Here is a 19,806-nt window from a genome sequence, read left to right as displayed (position 1 = left end):
GAGCACATACATACATTTTATTTTACTTTATCAATGAACCGAATTCAAAAATCGGATTAAAATGTGTCATTTTCAGAGAAATGATAAAGCTGACAAGTTCCATCTATGTGTGATGATAAAAACCTTCCCCAGCCGTAAGACATCAGTCTCCGTGTGAGACCTTACCTCATAATAGGACATGATGGGGACAGAATCTTCCTCTTTCTCTCTCTCTCTCCTCGATTTCTTTTCTTCCTGCTGTGTGTGCTGTGTGAGCTAAGATTTCTATTTCATGAGTTTAAATACTCCTCTCACTCCTGGGTTCCTCCCCCAAAACACACACACACGCACACACGCACACACACACACACACACACACACACACACACACACACACACACACACACACACACACACACATCTGTGTTCCTGCTGAAACACTGCTTCCTGTTTTCGAGGTGTCAGGTGCTGATAGTAGCTCTATCGCAGGATACTGGGCTGTGTGTGTGTGTGTGTGTGTGTGTTTGTGTGTGTGTGAGCGTGTGTGCGTGCGTGCGTGTGCGGACGCACTGTTTATATTGTTTTGGCCCCAAGGACCCTTGGCAACAGTCTGTGAGAATTAGTGTGTCTGGGCTGTAACGCAGCAGAGCTGCTGATAATACACAATGAATGAAGGAAATGTAATGAAGGGATTGACCAGCAGCTGCAGTGTGTTCGTGTGTGGATGCTTGGCGGCCGGTGGCAGAGCTCAATCTTCACACGCAGCTGAATTAGAACAGTACCCCTGGGGCGGGAGTTTCTGCTCTAACAGGTGTGTGAGAATGCTCCCACACTGTCTGCGTCATCATCTGATAGAATCCTCCTCGATGTGTGTGTGTGTGTGTGTGTGTGTGTGTGTGTCATGCCCTGCTAGTGAATATGCCATGATGGTTATCTCCATTCCATAGCGCCTAGTCTGTTCCGTTAAATACCTGCCCATTAATCATCCACAAGCCTTTTCAAAGTAAACGAGCCGTATGTATGTGTGTGTGTGTGTGTGTGTGTGTGTGTGTGTGTGTGTGTGTGTGTGTGGTATAACCGTGTCGCCTCTCAATTACTAAAATTCCAGATGGGCGCATGATCGGGACACAGCATGCCCCGTCGTTGTACTCCTGAGTACCTTACTGGACCTACTGCCTGCCTGCCTGCGTGTGTGTGTGTGACGCTGTGGTGCAGGTTAGGGAGAAGCTCTTCCTGAGAAGACAGATCTGAATCTCATCCCCCCACATGCAACACCCCCCCCACCTCATCTTTTCCACCTCCCCCCACACCCTCACCCCTCTAGGCGACTGAGGTACACGCTAAAGCCTCCTGTCCAAAGGATTCCACTCTGAGTTCATCCCCTTATGTCCCCTCTGTTCTATCCATCCCTCACCCTCTCCTCTCTATCCCCCCTTCTGACAGACTCAGAACTCCCAGTCCCCTGGAATCTACATGGAGCACTGCTCAACAGTGCAGCAATGCATAGTTCTGTCTTAAGAATCTAGGGTTGCTGAGTGTTTTATTCTTACTCATGGATGTTACTTTGAACATTTCTGATAAGGAGTGCTTTAAAACACAAACCAGCAGCCAAGACACACCAAAAGGAACACACTAAGTGCCCGTTGGACGGTGTTGGAAAGACTGGTGGGTAGTTCATCAGACACCTCAACATCCTGTTACAGCCTGGATTGAGAAGCACTGTGCCAACTACTCTCTCTGGGCTTCCATTGTTGGCAGGTCTGCTGCTTTTTCAGACAAGAGCCCCAACTCTAATGGATTAACAACAGAGTGGCGCCACCCTGTGGACGTCCAGGAGGTGGACGACCTGCTGAAGTTCAAACCGAGCATCAGAATGGGGAAGAAAGGTGATTTAAGTGACTTTGAACGTGCCATGATTGTTGGTGCCAGACGGGCTGGTCTGAATATTTCATCTACTGGGATTTTCACCTACAACCATCTCTAGGGTTTACAGAGAATGGTCAGAAAAAGAGAAAATATCCAGTGAGCGGCAGTTCTCTGGGTGAAAATGCCTTGTTGATGGCCTCCACAGTCACCAGATCTCAATCCAATAGAGCACCTTTGGAATGTGGTGGAACAGGAGATTCGCATCATGGATGTGCAGCTGACAAATCTGCAGCAACTGCGTGATGCGATCATGTAAATATGGACCAAAATCTCCAGGAATGTTTCCTGCACCTTGTTGAATCTATGCCACAAAGAATTAAGGCAGTTCTGAAGGCAAAAGGGGGTCCAACCCGGTACTAGCAAGGTGTACCTAATAAAGTGGCTGGTGAGTGTATATGTGCACCAGCTCAGAGTAATGGGTTATGACGTGATGAAGGCTGCTACAGTTTGGTTGGAGTCCTGTCTTACCAAATCAACTTCAAAATACTTTTTATTAGAGTTTGCAACAAAGGAAGATTTATTTGAAACAGATAAATAACAAACTTAAGACACACAGCTGGGGTTATTTACATACTATAAGACAAACAAGGAAGTCATTCACAGAACATCATTCATAGTAAAAAACAAGGCTGGTGAGGTCAAATGTTTGTTTCCGTGACGATGGCGCTGCTGTTACCATGAAGCTGAGCCAGCAAGGTTCTGAACCCGCCTCTTTTCCTCTGCACTTCCTGCTTGGATGCAATTACTTCTTGCTCTGGGGCGTCTTCTTCCTGCTCAGGGGTTTCCAGGGTAAGGGAGGCGGGACACACGTTGAAGGTAAGAAACTTGCACGCCCGCTGCAGGTCCTCTCGGTCACTCTCATCCGGAACACCTGGTTTGTCATGGAGACTGTTGCTGTGGAGACGCCGCCGCTTGCTGATGCCTGACTCTGGAGCCCTAACCCCTGAGGCCTGACCCCTGAGCTGAGCTACTCCGAGCCTCTTCCTCCTCCTCTTCCCTCCATCAACAGCCTGCCTCACACACCGTCTCAGGTTCCTAAACACCAACATACAAACACATTCACATACACTTTCAGTAAACCACCATTGTATTTCATACTAAGACACAGTTAAAGTAAACGGAACAGTGCTTTCGTTTCGTTCCGTTTTCACAGGTTAAATTTGTATGTGAAATCCAACTTTGTAAAAATGTGTTAACATATCCAAGTATAAGTAAATTGAAGTTGTGTGTGTGTGTGTGTATCACCTCTGTAGGAAGTAGTGTGGTCTGGAGCATACTGGCTTCTTTCTCTCTTCTCCACTCAGCTCTCCCTGCTCTCTCTTCCTGATCCGGCCCAAATGGGTCCACAGTCTCCTGAACACACAATACGCGATTACCATGACAATACTGTCTGTCTGTGTCTCTGTGTGTGTGTTTGTGTGTGTGTACCCACAGAGTTATGGAAAGGGTTTCTTCTTTGAGTGAGTCCCAAGTTCAGTCACCCAACTCATACCACTGGTGAAATGGCTCTCATGGAAAGCAGATACAAAAGCATACATACTCAGACACACAGGCACATAAGCACAATCACTCTTACCCTTTCACATTTGACAGACTTCTTGGTCTCCACTTTTTCCTCAGCACCCATTGGTCACATGACAAAGAGGAAGGATCTAATGAAACAATCAGAGAGATTCATATACATGCTTCGAAGGGTAGGAGTGGCTAGGCTTAGTGCTACACTGATCAGACAACACCGACCACTCTGGAGTTCACAGATCTGAAGGAACCGAATGTGTGTAAGCAGTATGGTGGCATCTGCACATAGCCTCCCAATTGGGCTTATTGGAACCTCTGCCATTTAACTTGTCTATATCCAATTCCCACAGATCTGCAAACGCAGGAGCAAGGGCTAGGATGAATGTTGTATGAATGCATCAAGGATGTTTGTGTGTGATCACCGTTGTCTATCCCTTTGTCTCTGTGTGTGTTTCTCATCTTCTTGGCCTTTTTGTAGAGACTCTGACAGCCAGAACACAGGTCAGAGGGGAGGGTTGGCTTTAACGGAGGGGCTTGGTGCTGCAAGGAGGGGCCAGATGCTATGCTGTCCAATGAGCAGCAGGAGTCACAGTCAGAGTCTGCACCCATTTCATTCTGTTCCGGCTCCGCTCCATCAATTCCATCCTGCCCTCTGTGACTGTCACCGATGAGATCGATGATGTCATGATCAGTGCCGTCATTGGAGATCTGGATGCCAAAGTCACCAACCTCCAGCTCCTGCTCAGCCTGCCTGCTGGCTCTCACCCTTGGCTGGGTAGCAGCGTCACTGTGGCCCCAGGCTTTGGCAGCTTTCCTGGAGGTTTTGATGAGCCTGCGAGGCTGTGGGGAACACATGGAGCCTCTCCACTTCACACAGTACTGGAGATTCACCTAGGAGACAGGGAGAGCATTAGCCAAAATGCATAGACAGACAGCCCATGTCAACACCATACAATGACAGTCTGTACAGAGTAGTGATATTATACAGATCCGGAGGACGGTGGTAGCACAGTGTTTTTAAATCATCTCTTTGGTGGTAGTGTGAATGTAGTGTGTTGTGTGTGTGTGTGTATGTGTTTGTGTGTGTAACTACTCCTGTGGTCCACAAGAAAACCATGACAATACAAGATAAACACAGAAATAATTGACAAGAAGTGTGTGTGTGTGTGTGTTGTTGTTCTCTTACATGTATATAACCGGCTGCCTCCAATCCTTGGCCAAAGCAATTCTGAGACCTGCGTGTAGCATAACGACAGTGAATAACTAGGCCCACTTCATGATTCTAGGGATTAGTAATGACAACAAGATCGCTTAACTAGTTCGTGGGACCGCATGGTCCACCTCATGACACCATCATAGCTGACTAACAGTACCAGAACCATGTTAGCCACTGAAACTAAGATCGCTTATCCCGGTTCTGGCTTTGTTTGGTTCCAGAGCTTCACACAGGATAGCCACTCCTATCTACACAGCTTGCTAGCTCTTTCAGACACCAACACTGCCACTGTACTTACTGCGTCTCAAAACGTTCATAGTTTATCTGCTTTGAAATAGTCAGGACCATTCTTTGCTGTCAGGCTATCTGGTAAGTTCGTAACTTAAGTAACGGACGAATACTAATTAGAAAACAGTTAAAGAGGAGACACGTACGCGAGCGTCAGTTTGGCGCTACTCGCTTCTGGTCTCGTGCGTTCCAACCTTCAATCAAGTCCGTGTTCTCTGGAACTCCGCCCACCTACTGCCGCTCAATGTAAATGTATGGAAATGAGGATTTCGTTTTTCATTTGCCTTTATCCAAAGCGACTTACAACAAATACATTTTGTTTAAGTAAGTGAATCTACTTAAATCAGTCATCATAAGATAAAGTAGTCAATGCTCGGACCAGGGGCCATAGGTCTTTAGGAGGGACCGTTAAGATGTGGCCTGAAGAGATGGGTCTTCAATCTACGGCGGAAGATTGTAAATGAGGATTTCGATATGTTTCAATCATTTAAATTAATCTTTGATACCACTCTTACTCGGCAACGCTTCTAGAATGCAGATCAGGTGAGTTAGAGTCTAAAGCGATGTTGATCGTTCTTTACTGACACCACACAGCTCAAAGTGCCATATTTTACCTGGATAGGACACATAGGGTACTTTGAGCTGTATTGTTCCAGTAAAGAGGCAGTAACATTTGCATGTAGTCTTTACAATCTAGTTATATCAGCTTTCAGTCTAGAATCCTTGGCATGTTTCATCAGGTCAGGGTCAGAGAGCTCACACACAGTTATGCTCCCAATGTTTATTTTTAGTAGTTCATTATGCATGATGATAAGAAAAGCAGTTCAACTCTCGTTTGTAGTGTGTGTGTTTCTACTGCATCCAGGGGTGCTCCTGTATCTGCTCCAAGGTTGGCCGGTCATCTGGACTGACGGCAAGACATCGACGAATCAGGTGACGGCAATCTATAACACAGTCGATAGAGGCCGCTGATATCACACTATTTACACACACACACACACACACACACACACACACACACACACACACACACACACACACACACACACACACACACACACACACCTCTGGATATTCCGCGTGGGAAGTAGAGTGTTGCCTTGACGATGCTGGCGTCGCTGTAGAAGGGAACATCACCCCAAACCATCTGGAAAAGGAATGTTTCCAACAGAGCATTAGGTGTGGGAGGTTAGTGGTATGGAAAGTAAAGTAGTATAGTAGTTGTACTAAAATTAGTAGTAGTAGTGCACCTGGAACAGCAATATCCCCAGTGACCACACGGTGGCCGGCACAGCGAAATACTCTCCTCTAAGCACAGTCTCTGGTGGGAAATACTCTGGAGTACCTGAAGAGGGACGGAGGGAGGGAGGGTGTGATAAAGAGAGAGATTGACCTGTCTGGACAAACCTGGGTATATCTTCCCTCTTTTTGTGATCTTTGTGTGTGTGTGTGTGTGTGTGTGTGTGTGTGTGTGTGTATGTGTGTCTTACCTGCCACATCATAGTAGGCCCCCTCTCTGAGCACAGAGGCGGATCCAAAGTCCAGCAGCAGGACCTTGTGACTGGTCAGCTGAACCAGGATGTTCTCTGGCTTCAGGTCTCTGTGGACCACGCCCCTCGAGTGACAGTGTAGCAACGCAAATACCACCTGAGGCCAGAGTTTGAGTAGTAGAGACAGAATGAGTAGGAAAGACATTCTGTATGTGTGTGTGTGTGTGTGTGTGTGTGTGTGTGGGGGGGGGGGGGGGGTGGGTGTGAGAGAGAGTGAGAGAGAGACTGACCTGTTGCATCATGTGCCGTGCCATCCCCTCATCCAGGTAGCCCTTGCCGTCCTGCATATAACTAAAGAGATCGAGGCAGGGGATTGGGCGCTCTAAGACCATTAGGTAGAGGATTTCCCCCTCGGACTCTGGGAGGCAGTAGTAGTCCAGCAACTGGGCCACACCCTTGCACCTGGGCGAGCAACACACCTGGCGCAGCAGAGCAATCTCCAACGGCAATGCATCCTCAGTCTCGGACTACACACATACACACACACACACGCACACACACGCACACACACACACACACACACACACACACACACACACACACACACACACACACACACACACACACACACACACACACAAATCAAGCCTAAACTTTACTGAACTTTACTGAATACACTTAAAATGTCAAGTCTAAAAGAAGAGTTCTTTATTTCTAATCGTTTTTTTCAGCTTTGGCTACTCTGCTATTCTCACCATCTTAGCCCACATCTTGATTTTCTTCTGGTTGACAAACTTCAGCGCCACCTGCAGTGTATTCAGTGAAGTGAGACATTGACAGCGTTGTGGGTCGAAATGTAATGAATAGAGCTGACATGATTCCCTACTCTACCTACATGCCAGACACTCACACCTGTTCTACATACTAGGCCCCTGGATACAGAGGACTTACTCCGCACAAGACAAGACATCAACATCCAGAGAAAGTAACCCACACCCAGCCAGCCGATAACAACCATGCTGCCGTATTTTCGGAGCCAACAGAAGGTCAAGAGGAAATGCGTACCGGTTGGCTGTCTGACCTCCTGAATCCAGCATAGACGTCTCCATAGCCTCCATGTCCTATCAGCTCCCCCTTCACATACATCTCCTCAAACCTCTCTATAACACACGCCCGCACGCACGCCCACACGCACGCACACACAGACACACACACACACACACACACACACATACAGAGCTCCCCCATCAAATACATTTTATTAAACTTCAGAGAATATTGTCATTATACACACACAGACACAGATACATACCTTTTTCTGTGCGTTTGGGTTTCTCCGTGTTGATCGGAGTCTCCTGATTCTCTGGTTTCTCCTGAGTTTGGGGTGCGTGTGCATTCTGTGAGCGTGTGTGTGCCTGTCGTGCGTGTGGCGTGCGTTTAGTTGTTTTGTGTGTGTTGGTGTCTTGTGCCTGAGGTGTGCGTTTTTCACGTGCGCGTGTGTGTGGTGTATGTTTTGTCTTTTTGCTTTTCTCCGGTGCACGTTGGTTATTGCTGCGTGTGTTGATGTATGTGGATTTCTGTGGCAGGGCGTTTGTTTTAACATTCTTGGGTGCGGGGGTGTCTGTACGTTTGTCTGCAGGGGTCTTCTTGTGTTTGTTGGGAGGGACCTGTGTGTCTACATTAGTGTGTGTCTTGGTAGAGACCTGTGTGTGTACATTAGTGTGTGTGTTTGTGGGGACCTGTGTGTGTACATTAGTATGTGTGTTTATGGGGACCTGAGTGTGTGCAGTGGTGTTTGTGTCTGTGGGTGCTGGGGCGGGTGTCTGTCTGTGTTTGTAGTGTATGTTGGGTATATTAGGATGCTGAGCGACAGTCTCTGACGTATCTCTCCATCTCGTCATGCTCCGTGTTCCAAGGGCGGGACCATACGCCAGCCTCCTGTAGCGTTCCAGCTCAATGCAAAACCCTGCCGCTGCCTTTCCTCGCCCTCTGCGATTGGTCGTCTTGTCACTGGCCAACCGTTTGACTGGCAGGTGGCGTTGGTTTAGGCCAAGCCCCTCCCTCCGCATCCCTCCTCTCTTCTTAGAGTTTCCCCTTGATTCTCTCCTTCCTCCCTCTTTCCCAACCTCACCTGATGGCTCTCTTTTTCTCTTTTCACCCCCCTCCCTCTCCTGCCCCTCCTGTCCTTGTTCCTCATTGGCTGAGATCAAACAGGGGTTGGGACCTATTGGCGGGGCCACTAGAAAGCAGAATCTTTGATTTGTTGGTGCCCTACTAATAATGAATACACCATCAGCTTTACCAATTCTATATAGCAGTATCTCACTTACACCACACCAAATAATTACATGAAAGCCCTAACCCTATATATCTTAACCCTATAATCTTTGTCCCTGAGATTTAGTGAGTCAAAGAATAGCAGTTCATGAGAGAGAAGGTCCCAACACACTTAAAGGAAGAGCACTGCTTCTTTGTTTCATAACAGGAAACATCTAACAAATCATGATTGCCAGGATTATAGTAACAACATAGTTACTACTAGCTCCTGATCACCACTGCACTACTTACATCCCTCTACAACTGCTGATAAACAGTATTTGAAGATGGAAGAAGAGGTGGAGAAAGAGATATGGAAGGAGAAAAAGGTGACAGAGAAAGGTGGAGGAAGAAAGAGAGGAAGAGAGAGAGGAATAAGGGTGAGAGTAGTCGCAGAAAGAGAAGAGTAGCTCAAGGAGTAGTGTCTTGCCTTCACAGGGTTGGCCTGTAGCAACATCACACTTCATGTCCATCTCTCTGCGCCTGTGATTGACAGAGCCGAGGACCCAATGACTGCAGCCCCCACGCGGATACAAATATTATACAAACACACTCCGTTGTGACCTTCCTATGATGTCATAATGCAGGTCGACGAGGTCATAGCCTGAACTCTGAGAAAGCTGAAATGATTACTATGCTAGAGAGGATGTACGACCCTTTCTTCAAATACCCCATTAGCCTTTTGTTTATCTTAACCACTGGCCGTATCCCCTAGCCCTAACCCAAAGCCTTAGTTAAGAATATAGCTCAAGTCACTATATACAGAGAAATACGGCTACATATCCCAATCCATGTCCAAACTATGAAATATGTGATGTCATAATTCTGTTCCAACTTCTAGGATTCTGAGACTGGAGTTCTCATGTACTCCTTTATGACATAAATGTATTCCAGACCATAGAAATAGATGTTCCTGACTCTCAAACCATTGGAAAACCCATTATAAAAAGATGGGAACCCTAGGCTCTGAATGATATTACAGTATTAACAACACATATCTATCTATTGATGATCTGACTCCAGATGTACCCCTGCCCAACCGAAAATACCTCTTTATGAAGGCATGCTTAATACCTCCACACATCAAATATAATTCTAATACTTTTCATTACTGCATATACTTTTCTAACGCTATAGTGCCTGACATCTTGATGTAGAAACAGTTATGTAAACATTGGCACTCCTGAGGCAGGATTAACTGTGATGTAAGTGGCCTTTGACCTACAACAAACAAAAGAAAGGTATTTTGCATGCGGTAATCTCGTGATTTACTTTGCATGTGTTCAGTTTCTGATTGGAAGGCATTGTTTTACTGCTGATGCAATGTGTGCTGTGTGTTTAAGCCTACTGTATGTCATGATTGGATGTGCCTGTGTGTGAGTGTGTGATATTAACCTCTAAATTGGACGGGCCCATAATTGGGCCCAAATTCTGCTTTAATTTGAGTATAAATTAGATTATTGATTACTTTATCTCCTTGTCATGTGTAGTATGTTATTCTGAACTATGATCTGAGCATATCCACACAAAACTTCAAGGTGTTACTACAAAATGGCATCCTGCTTTTGCATCTGATCATCATATTTCTAATGTTATAAGCAGTTTAGTTTGGGTCCGGTTTTTAGGTGGAAATTAGTCAAATAAGGCATTCAACATAAGAGGTTAAACCCCCATATAAAACAGTCTTGGAGGAGGTGCCAACTGTGTGCCTCCCGCCCCTTTCCCCCCGACACACACAACAGGTTTCAGCTAATGCAAAAGTGTTCAGCCTTTTTTCATTTGACCTACAGCAAAACAAGGGAAAGGTATTTTGCATCCATGTAATTTGCTTTACTAGTGTTCAGTAGGGTTACTGATTGTAATGCATTGTTTTACTGCTGACCTATATAAGTCAAAGTTAACAATTAACAAAGTTAACAGACACTAAAAGGAGATTTTTTGATTGACCGACTGTGTGTGTGTGTGTCTGTGTATGTCTGTGCGTGTGTATGTGTATGTGTGTGTGTGTGTGCGCGTGTGTGTGTGTGTGTGTGCGTGTGTGTGTGTGTGTGCGTGTGTGTGTGTGTGTGTGTGTGTGTGTGTGTGTGTGTGTGTGTGTGTGTGTGTGTGTGTGTGCGTGCGCGTGTAGGACCTAGAGTCCTGAGTATCTTCAGGCCAGCATGGTTTCCAGGACAGTTGGAATGTTGGACTTTCATGAAAGTGAATGATTGAGGGAGAAACATTCAGAGGAAAGAAGTGAGAGATGAGGAGATTTCAGATGTTACAGAAAGCAGCAACATTCACTCCTTTTCAACTTGGACTGCATATTCAAATGCTGTGAGATCTCTCACCTGAGACAGAGAGAGTGAGCGTGAGTGTGTGTGAGAGAGACAGAGAGAGACAGAGAGGGAGACAGAGAGGGAGACAGAGAGGGAGATGGGTGCAGCAACAGTGTGTGTGTGCCTCCTGTTGAGCATGTCCCTGGTGCTGACTGGAGCCAGAGAGACTGGGGCAGCTGGTGAGACTGGGCATACTGGGGGGAAAGGTACTGGGGAGACTGGGGACACAGGTCTGAAACCTGTAACTGGTTTCTATGGTAAATCTGTTGAGAGTCGGGATGTAACTGGTCATACTGGTAAAGGTGTTGATGTTACTGGTGTATCTGGTAGTAATGATGATACTGGTGGTAATGATGATACTGGTAAATCTGATGACACTGCTGGTGTAACTGGTCCTACTGGCTTCACTGGTCGTCTGCTGGTGGTCCCCATGGATGGTAGTCACTGGGTGGGGGTAAAGGCTATTGCCGAGGAGATGGGTCGCCGTGGACACCAGGTTACCGTGGTGATCCCTGAGGTCAGCATGCGGTTGGGTCCAAGCAAGCATTGCACCACCGTGTCATATCCTGTCCCTTACGGGCAGGCGGTCATCAATGACTTATTGGAAAACCACGTCAACACGATGCGTTTGGCCACAAAGCCACTGATGGAGAAGATCACCCAAGGCATTGCAAGGGCTCAGAACTTGACTGGCTTCATCCTCACTACAGCTGAGAGCCTGCTGTTCAACACGACACTCATCAAACATCTATCACAGCAGGTCAGTGTGTGTGTGTGTGTGTGTGTGTGTGTGTGTGTGTGTGTGTGTGTGTGTGTGTGTGTGTGTGTCATATTCACCACTGCTAAGGTTCTATTCATCATCCTCTCTCTCTATCTGCAGGGTTTTGATGCAGTGTTAACAGACCCTATGGTCCCTACAGGTTCCCTGATAGCCCGACGATTAGGTCAGTGTTCTGTGTGTGTGTGTATGTGTGTGTGTGTGTGTATGCTTGCATGCATGCTTGTGCTCAGATCTCATCAAAACTCTCCTCTCACCTCCTAGGTATCCCATCTGTGAATCTACTGAGAGGGATCCCTTGTGGGTTAGACTTAAAGTCTGCCGCCTGCCCCTCCCCTCCCTCCTACGTGCCTCGCTTCTTTACACGATACACAGACAAAATGACCTTCAAAGAGAGAGTTATTAATGTACTGGTGAGGACACACACACACACACACACACACACACACACACACACACACACACACACACACACACACACACACACACACACACACACACACACACACATACACACACACACACACACACACACTGGCACATCCATTTAGAGCATCCAGTAGGCTTAAACTCACAGCACAATAGAACACCACATAGACCAAATGTAACTCCTCTCAGTGTGGGGAACTGAATGAAATATGACTGGTCCTCTAGGTGAGTCTGCTGGAACCGTTGCTGTGCAAATTTCTGTTCTGGCGCTTCGACAGGATAGCCAGTAACTTCCTGGGAGAAGATGTGGGCGTGGCCGACGTGCTGGCAGACTCTGCCATCTGGTTGATGAGGTTTGATACACACACACACACACACACACACACACACACACACACACATACACACACACACACACACACACACGCACACACGCACACACACACACATACACACACTGTTACTACTACTGAGATGTGCCGTTTATACAGGTATGACTTCACCCTGGAGTTCCCCCGCCCCCTAATGCCTAATATGGTGCTGGTGGGAGGGATCAACTGCGACGTGAGGAACCCCTTACCAGATGTGTGTTCCACTTTCTAGCTATTTCTGAGTGTTTTGTATAGTCACAACAAAGGTTTAGAGAGCACAGGTATAACTCTTACCCAATGTGTGTGTGTGTGTGTGTGTGTGTGTGTGTGTGTGTGCGTGCGCGTGTAGGACCTAGAGTCCTGGGTATCTTCAGGCCAGCATGGTTTCGTGGTGTTCACTCTCGGCTCCATGGTGTCAACACTGCCGGAGGAGATAACTGAGGTCTTTCTAGAAGCCTTCAAACAGATTCCACAAAAGGTACGATTGCACACACACGCACGCACACATCTCAGAGTTCTAATTTTCCGCTCTGAGATGTGTGTGTATTTTGGCTATAGGTTCTGTGGCGGTACACTGGGCCGGTTCCTGACAACGTGCCGGAGAACGTGAAGATGATGAAGTGGGTCCCACAGAACGACCTGCTGGGTGAGTAACATAGCAACAGTAACAGCCCACTAGATTCCAACAGCCATGTAGATCATCTCCCAACACTGGACACAAACAGAACTGATGCTGCTACAGACATAGAACTACACTGAGCAGAACTAACAGTTCCAGATGTTGAGTTGAGTAGAACATTGACATTTCTACAGATCTAGAATTATATCAATAATCGCATGGGTTTCTCTAATGTGTCCCTAATCGCATAAACTTATGAAAGTAGTCAGGCCAGCTTTGTAAACGTTAATTCTGTGTGTGTGTGTGCGTGTGTTAGCTCACCGCGGGGCACGGGCCTTCCTCACCCATGGCGGGACACATGGTCTCTACGAGGGAGTGTGTCATGCCGTCCCCATGGTGATGCTGCCACTGAATGGGGACCAGCCCGACAACGCTAATCGAATGGCCACCAGGGGAGTGGGTGTGGTCCTGGACATCAACCAAATCACTGTGGCATCTTTGGTAGAGGCGCTGGACGATGTCATCAACAACACCAGGTGAGGGGGATCATGAGTCAATTAAGTACTCTCAGGGCATCTTCCTTACAAACCCACATCATCCCTTTCACAATGTTGTCGTGTTCGGTGAGCACAAAAGAAAAAGCAGTTTTATTTTTGTGTTTCAAGTCTACTGAACACAACCCAGCTCTTCTAACTGTGCAGTCTACTCTAGCAGCATCTCCCCCTTGTCTCTCTCGCTATAATGAGTGTGTGTGTGTGTGTGTGTGTGTGTGTGTGTGTGTGTGTGTGTGTGTGTGTGTGTGTTTATGTGTGTGTAGGTACAAGGACAACGCGTTGAAGCTCTCTGCTCTCCATAAGGACCGGCCAGTTGATCCTCTTGACCTCTCGGTCTATTGGACGGAGTTTGTGATGAGGCACAAAGGGGCTAGACATCTCAGACCCGCCGCCCATGACCTCAATTGGTTCCAGTACAACTGCCTAGACGTGATTGGACTACTGGCTGTGGTGGTGATGGTTGTTGTCATGGTGACAGTGAAATGCATGATGTTGTGCTTGCGGAGGGTCTACAGGAAGAGGAAACAGGACTGATTTGGGTGCCGGGGTCATTTACAGTGCCTTCGGAAAGTATTCAGACCCCTTCACTTTTTCCACATTTTGTTGTGTTATAGACTCAATTTAAAATGGATTAAATTAAAAGAATTTGCCATCAATCCACACACAATACCCCAGAATGACAAAGCGAAAAATTATTAAAATTGAAATACAGAAATACCTCATGTACACAAGTATTTAGACCCTTTGCTATGACACTCTTAAAATTAGCTAAAATGCAAAAATGTAATCAACAAATCACTCAATAAGTTGAATTGAATCCATCTTAATGCAAGGATAATAGTTAATGTAACTTTGGAATTAATATCTTTGTTTTTATTGGGTCTCTGATTTGCATAGGAATCAATTGCATACTGTCTAGATTAGAATAATTTTCTCTTGATCCTGACGAACTCCCTAGTCTCTGCCAGTGACAAACATACCCAAAACTTGATGCAGCGACCACTATTTTTCACACAAGAGATGGTGCGGAAACTGCATTGCATGTGCTGGATTTGCACCAAACCTAATGCTTTGTAGTAAAACCAAATCAACACATTTCCAGCCACTTTATTTGTTGTATCACTTGCATTAATTGTTGCAAACACAATTATGGATATGAGATAGATTATTTTCCATGAAGGGATTATTTTTGGCCACTTGGTTATTGACCAATTTTGTAGAGTGACTCTGATGATGTTGTCCCATTGACTGTGCTTTTTCCTCTCCACCATTCAACTTCGTAGATTTCAGGGTTGCATTCCTGAGCAGTTTTGTTCCTCTCCATTTGCTCAGTTTGTAATGACAACCTGATCCACACAGTGTGTAATTGATTCCTATGCAAATCAGAGACCCTATAAAGACAAAGATATTAATTCCAAAATGACATGAACTATCTGATCCGGTCAGGGGTTAGGGTAGTCTGGTCTGGTGTGTGTGGTCAGGGTGAGATTCTGGTGTCAGTGGTCACTCTTCTTAGGAGGGAACACAAATAATACACATTTCAACCAAGCATGGTTATAGTGCCTGACATCTTGATGTAGAACCAGTTATGGAAACATTGGTACTCCTGAGTCATGATTACCAGTGATATAAGTGCCATTTGACCTACAGTAAAACAAGGGAAAGGGTTTTTGCATCCATGTGATTTGCTTTACTAGTGTTCATTAGGGTTTCTGATTGTAATGCATTGTTTTACTGCTGATGTAAGGACCAATATAAGTCAAAGTTAACATTTTACCCAGAGACTAAAAGATTTGTTGATTGACCTACTGTGTGTGTATGTGTGTATGTGTGTGTGTGTGTGTGTGTGTGTGTGTGTGTGTGTGTGTGTGTGTGTGTGTGTGTGTGTGTCTGTGTGATATTGAACCCCCATATAAAACAGCCTTGGAGTAGCTGCCAACTGTGTTTGCTCTGGGAGAACTTTGAAACACATACAGTATGCCCTATCTCCTGCCCTTTCCCCCCGACACACACAACAGGTTTCAGCGAATGCAAAGGAGTTCAGCCTACCAGGACAGTTGGAGTGTTGGTCTTTCATGAAAGTGAGTGAATGAGGGAGAAACATTCAGAAGAAGGAAATGAGAGATGAGGAGATTTTAGATTTTACAGAAAGCAGCAGCAATCACTCCTTCTCAACTTGGACTGCATATTCAAATGCTGTGAGATCTCTCACCTGAGACAGAGAGAGTGAGCGTGAGTGTGTGTGAGAGAGACAGAGAGAGACAGAGAGAGACAGAGAGGGAGACAGAGAGAGACAGAGAGAGTGAGCGTGAGTGTGTGTGAGAGAGACAGAGAGGGAGACAGAGAGGGAGATGGGTGCAGCAACAGTGTGTGTGTGCCTCCTGTTGAGCATGTCCCTGGTGCTGACTGGAGCCAGAGAGACTGGGCATACTGGGGGGAAAGGTACTGGGGACACTGGGCATACTGGGGGGAAAGGTATTGGGGAGACTGGGCATACTGGGGGGAAAGGTACTGGGGAGACTGGGGACACAGGTCTGAAACCTGAAACTCGTTTCTCTGGTAAATCTGTTGAGAGTCAAGGTGAAACTGGTCATACTGGTAAAGGTATTGATGTTACTGGTGTATCTGGTAGTAATGATAATACTGGTAAATCTGGTGGTAATGATGATACTGGTAGTAATGATGATACTGGTAAATCTGATGGTAATGATAATACTGGTAAATCTGATGACACTGCTGGTGTAACTGGTCCTACTGGCTTCACTGGTCGTCTGCTGGTGGTCCCAATGGATGGTAGTCACTGGGTGGGTGTAAAGGCTATTGCCGAGGAGATGGGTCGCCGTGGACACCAGGTTACCGTGGTGATCCCTGAGATCAGCATGCGGTTGGGTCCTAGCAAGCATTGCACCACCGTGTCATATCCTGTCCCCTATGGGCAGGCTTTCATCGATGACTTAATGGATAGCCACGTCAACACGATGCGTCTGGCCACAAAGCCACTGATGGAGAAGATCACCCAAGGCTTTGCAAGCTTCCAGAACGTGTCTGGCTTCATGCACAATACAGCCGAGAGCCTGCTGTTCAACACGACACTCATTGAACATCTATCACAGCAGGTCAGTGTGTTGGTGTGTATGTGTGTGTGTCATATTGCTAAGGTTCTACACTCTTAGAAAAAAGGTTCTACCTAGAACCATAAAGAGTTCTTCGGCTGTCCCGGTGAGACAACCCTTTGAAGAAGCATTTTATGTTTCATGTAGAATCCTTTCCACAGAGGGTGCTACGTACATGATCCAAAAGGGTTCTACCTGGAACTCAAGAGGGGCTATTCAGAGGGTTCTCCCACAGGGACATCCGAAGAACCCTTTTGAAACCCTTTTTTCTAAGAGTTTTGTCCTATCCTTCTATCTCTGTTGCTCTCCTACAGTATCTCTCCTCTCTCCCTTTCTGCAGGGTTTTGATGCCATGTTGACGGATCCTATGATCCCTACAGGTTCCCTGATAGCCCGACGATTAGGTCAGAGTTCTGTGTATGTGTGTTTATGTTTGCATGCATGGGTGTGTGTGTGTGTGTGTGTGTGTGCTCAGATCTTGTCAAAACTCTCCTCTCGCCTCCTAGGTATCCCATCTGTGAATCTACTGAGAGGGATCCCTTGTGGGTTAGACTTAAAGTCTGCCGCCTGCCCCTCCCCTCCCTCCTATGTGCCTCGCTTTTTCACACTATACACAGACAAAATGACCTTCAAAGAGAGAGTTATTAATGTACTGGTGAGGACACACACACACCCACACACCCACACACACTCACAGACACGCACACTGGCACATCCAATCACGACATACAGTAGGCGTATCCACACAGCACTGGGCTACACAGAGTGAGACATTAGACATTCCAATCATTCAATCATCCAATCCTATCGCAAAGTCTCATGATTCCTCTTGAAGTTCCTGCAACCAGAACCGCATGCAACAACTGAGTGAAATATGACTGGTCCTCTAGGTGAGTCTGCTGGAACCGTTGCTGTGCAAAGTTCTGTTCTGGCGCTTCGACACAATTGCCTATAAATTTCTGGGAGAAGATGTGGGCGTGGCTGAGGTGCTGGCAGACTCTGCCATCTGGTTGATGAGGTTTGATACACACACACACACACATCCATACACACACACACACTACTGCTATTACTACTGCTGATGTATGCCGTTTATATAGGTATGACTTCACCCTGGAGTTCCCCCGCCCCCTAATGCCTAATATGGTGCTGGTGGGAGGGATGAACTGCGACGTGAGGAACCCCTTACCAGAGGTGTTTCTCCCACTTTCTAGCTGTTTATATGTGTTTTGTGTAATTACTCAGTTCCATATCAACCAAGGGGTAGGGGTGTGTGAATACTAGTCTATGTACACCTCAAGCATGCTGTTTTGTTCTGAAGTGTAATCACTCTGTCAGTATCCCTGAAATAGAGAGCACAGCTATACCTCTTACCCAGTGTGTGTGTGTGTGTGTGTGTGTGTGTGTGTGTGTGTGTGTGTGTGTGTGTGTGTGTGTGTGTGTGTGTGTGTGTGTGCGCGCATGCGCGTGTAGGACCTAGAGTCCTGGGTATCTTCAGGCCAGCATGGTTTCGTGGTGTTCACTCTCGGCTCCATGGTGTCAACACTGCCGGAGGAGATAACTGAGGTCTTTCTAGAAGCCTTCAAACAAATTCCACAAAAGGTACGATTGCACACACACGCACGCACACATCTCAGAGTTCTAATTTTCCGCTCTGAGATGTGTGTGTATTTTGGCTATAGGTTCTGTGGCGGTACACTGGGCCGGTTCCTGACAACGTGCCGGAGAACGTGAAGATGATGAAGTGGGTCCCACAGAACGACCTGCTGGGTGAGTAACATAGCAACAGTAACAGCCCACTAGATTCCAACAGCCATGTAGATCATCTCCCAACACCGGACACAAACAGAACTGATGCTGCTACAGACATAGAACTACACTGAGCAGAACTAACAGTTCCAGATGTTGGGTTGAGTAGAACATTGACATTTCTACAGATCTAGAATTATATCAATAATCGCATGGGTTTCTCTAATGTGTCCCTAATCGCATAAACTTATGAAAGTAGTCAGGACAGCTTTGTAAACGTTAATTCTGTGTGTGTGTGTGTGCGTGTGTTAGCTCACCGCGGGGCACGGGCCTTCCTCACCCATGGCGGGACACATGGTCTCTACGAGGGAGTGTGTCATGCCGTCCCCATGGTGATGCTGCCGCTGAAGGGGGACCAGCCCGACAACACTAATCGAATGGCCACCAGGGGAGTGGGTGTGGTCCTGGACATCAACCAAATCACTGTGGCATCTTTGGTAGAGGCGCTGGACGATGTCATCAACAACACCAGGTGAGGGGGATCATGAGTCAATTAAGTACTCTCAGGGCATCTTCCTTACAAACCCACATCATCCCTTTCACAATGTTGTCGTGTTCGGTGAGCACAAAAGAAAAAGCAAAGTTTTGTTTAGTCTACTGAACACAACCCAGCTCTTCTAACTGTGCAGTCTACTCTAGCAGCATCTCCCCCTTGTCTCTCTCGCTATAATGAGTGTGTGTGTGTGTGTGTGTGTTTATGTGTGTGTAGGTACAAGGACAACGCGTTGAAGCTCTCTGCTCTCCATAAGGACCGGCCCGTTGATCCTCTTGACCTCTCGGTCTATTGGACGGAGTTTGTGATGAGGCACAAAGGGGCTAGACATCTCAGACCCGCCGCCCATGACCTCAATTGGTTCCAGTACAACTGCCTAGACGTGATTGGACTACTGGCTGTGGTGGTGATAGTTGTTGTCATGGTGACAGTGAAATGCATGACACTGTGCTTGCGGAGGGTCTACAGGAAGAGGAAACAGGACTGATTTGGGTGCCAGGGGTCATTTACATAAACTAATCATTAAAACTACAATCAGTTTTTGCAAAGGGAAGGGAAATAAATAAAATGGACATTTTGTTTTGGGTAT

The 19,806-nt window shown here is 46.6% G+C and overlaps 5 protein-coding genes across 5 annotated transcripts in view; 2 read left to right on the top strand and 3 right to left on the bottom strand.

Annotated features, from left to right (window-relative positions):
- LOC310819085 (C-X-C chemokine receptor type 4-like) overlaps positions 1–241 on the bottom strand; it is a 1,975-nt gene extending 1,734 nt beyond the window's left edge. The window contains exon 1 of the mRNA XM_083690301.1: positions 166–241. Coding sequence (XP_083546427.1) covers positions 166–180 — 15 coding nt within the window. The 5' untranslated portion in view covers positions 181–241. The remainder of the gene's footprint in view (positions 1–165) is intronic.
- Positions 242–2,343: 2,102 nt separating this feature from the next.
- On the bottom strand, positions 2,344–5,058 carry LOC310819084 (uncharacterized protein). The gene is made up of 6 exons (XM_083690300.1): positions 4,938–5,058; positions 4,610–4,658; positions 3,846–4,314; positions 3,482–3,557; positions 3,151–3,258; positions 2,344–2,940 (listed from the first exon to the last, which is right to left on the bottom strand). The coding sequence occupies exons 1-6, from the start codon at positions 4,985–4,987 to the stop codon at positions 2,544–2,546; spliced, it is 1,149 nt and encodes a 382-aa protein (XP_083546426.1). The 5' UTR covers positions 4,988–5,058; the 3' UTR covers positions 2,344–2,543.
- Positions 5,059–5,779: 721 nt separating this feature from the next.
- On the bottom strand, positions 5,780–7,563 carry LOC310819230 (serine/threonine-protein kinase pim-2-like; the record flags this gene model as incomplete). The annotated part of the gene is made up of 7 exons (XM_083690474.1): positions 5,780–5,871; positions 5,993–6,074; positions 6,178–6,272; positions 6,418–6,574; positions 6,708–6,944; positions 7,173–7,223; positions 7,483–7,563. The coding sequence occupies 7 exons, from the start codon at positions 7,561–7,563 to the stop codon at positions 5,780–5,782; spliced, it is 795 nt and encodes a 264-aa protein (XP_083546600.1).
- Positions 7,564–11,187: 3,624 nt separating this feature from the next.
- LOC310819229 (UDP-glucuronosyltransferase 1A6-like) lies at positions 11,188–14,336 on the top strand (the record flags this gene model as incomplete). Its single annotated transcript, XM_083690473.1, has 9 exons — positions 11,188–11,811; positions 11,932–11,995; positions 12,094–12,242; positions 12,484–12,611; positions 12,750–12,843; positions 12,979–13,107; positions 13,188–13,275; positions 13,565–13,784; positions 14,066–14,336. The coding sequence occupies 9 exons, from the start codon at positions 11,188–11,190 to the stop codon at positions 14,334–14,336; spliced, it is 1,767 nt and encodes a 588-aa protein (XP_083546599.1).
- A 1,856-nt stretch (positions 14,337–16,192) lies between these two features.
- On the top strand, positions 16,193–19,704 carry LOC310819228 (UDP-glucuronosyltransferase 1A5-like; the record flags this gene model as incomplete). Its single annotated transcript, XM_083690472.1, has 9 exons — positions 16,193–16,918; positions 17,256–17,319; positions 17,422–17,570; positions 17,806–17,933; positions 18,016–18,109; positions 18,389–18,517; positions 18,598–18,685; positions 18,977–19,196; positions 19,434–19,704. The coding sequence occupies 9 exons, from the start codon at positions 16,193–16,195 to the stop codon at positions 19,702–19,704; spliced, it is 1,869 nt and encodes a 622-aa protein (XP_083546598.1).
- Between the last annotated feature and the right edge of the window lie 102 nt (positions 19,705–19,806).

Source organism: Argentina silus, assembly GCF_951799395.1.
Source record: "Argentina silus genome assembly, chromosome: 18".
In the NCBI taxonomy this organism is placed as follows: Eukaryota; Metazoa; Chordata; class Actinopteri; order Argentiniformes; family Argentinidae; genus Argentina; species Argentina silus.
The sequence above is the reverse complement of the archived record's forward strand: the minus strand, read 5'-3'. Positions and strand labels throughout refer to the sequence as shown.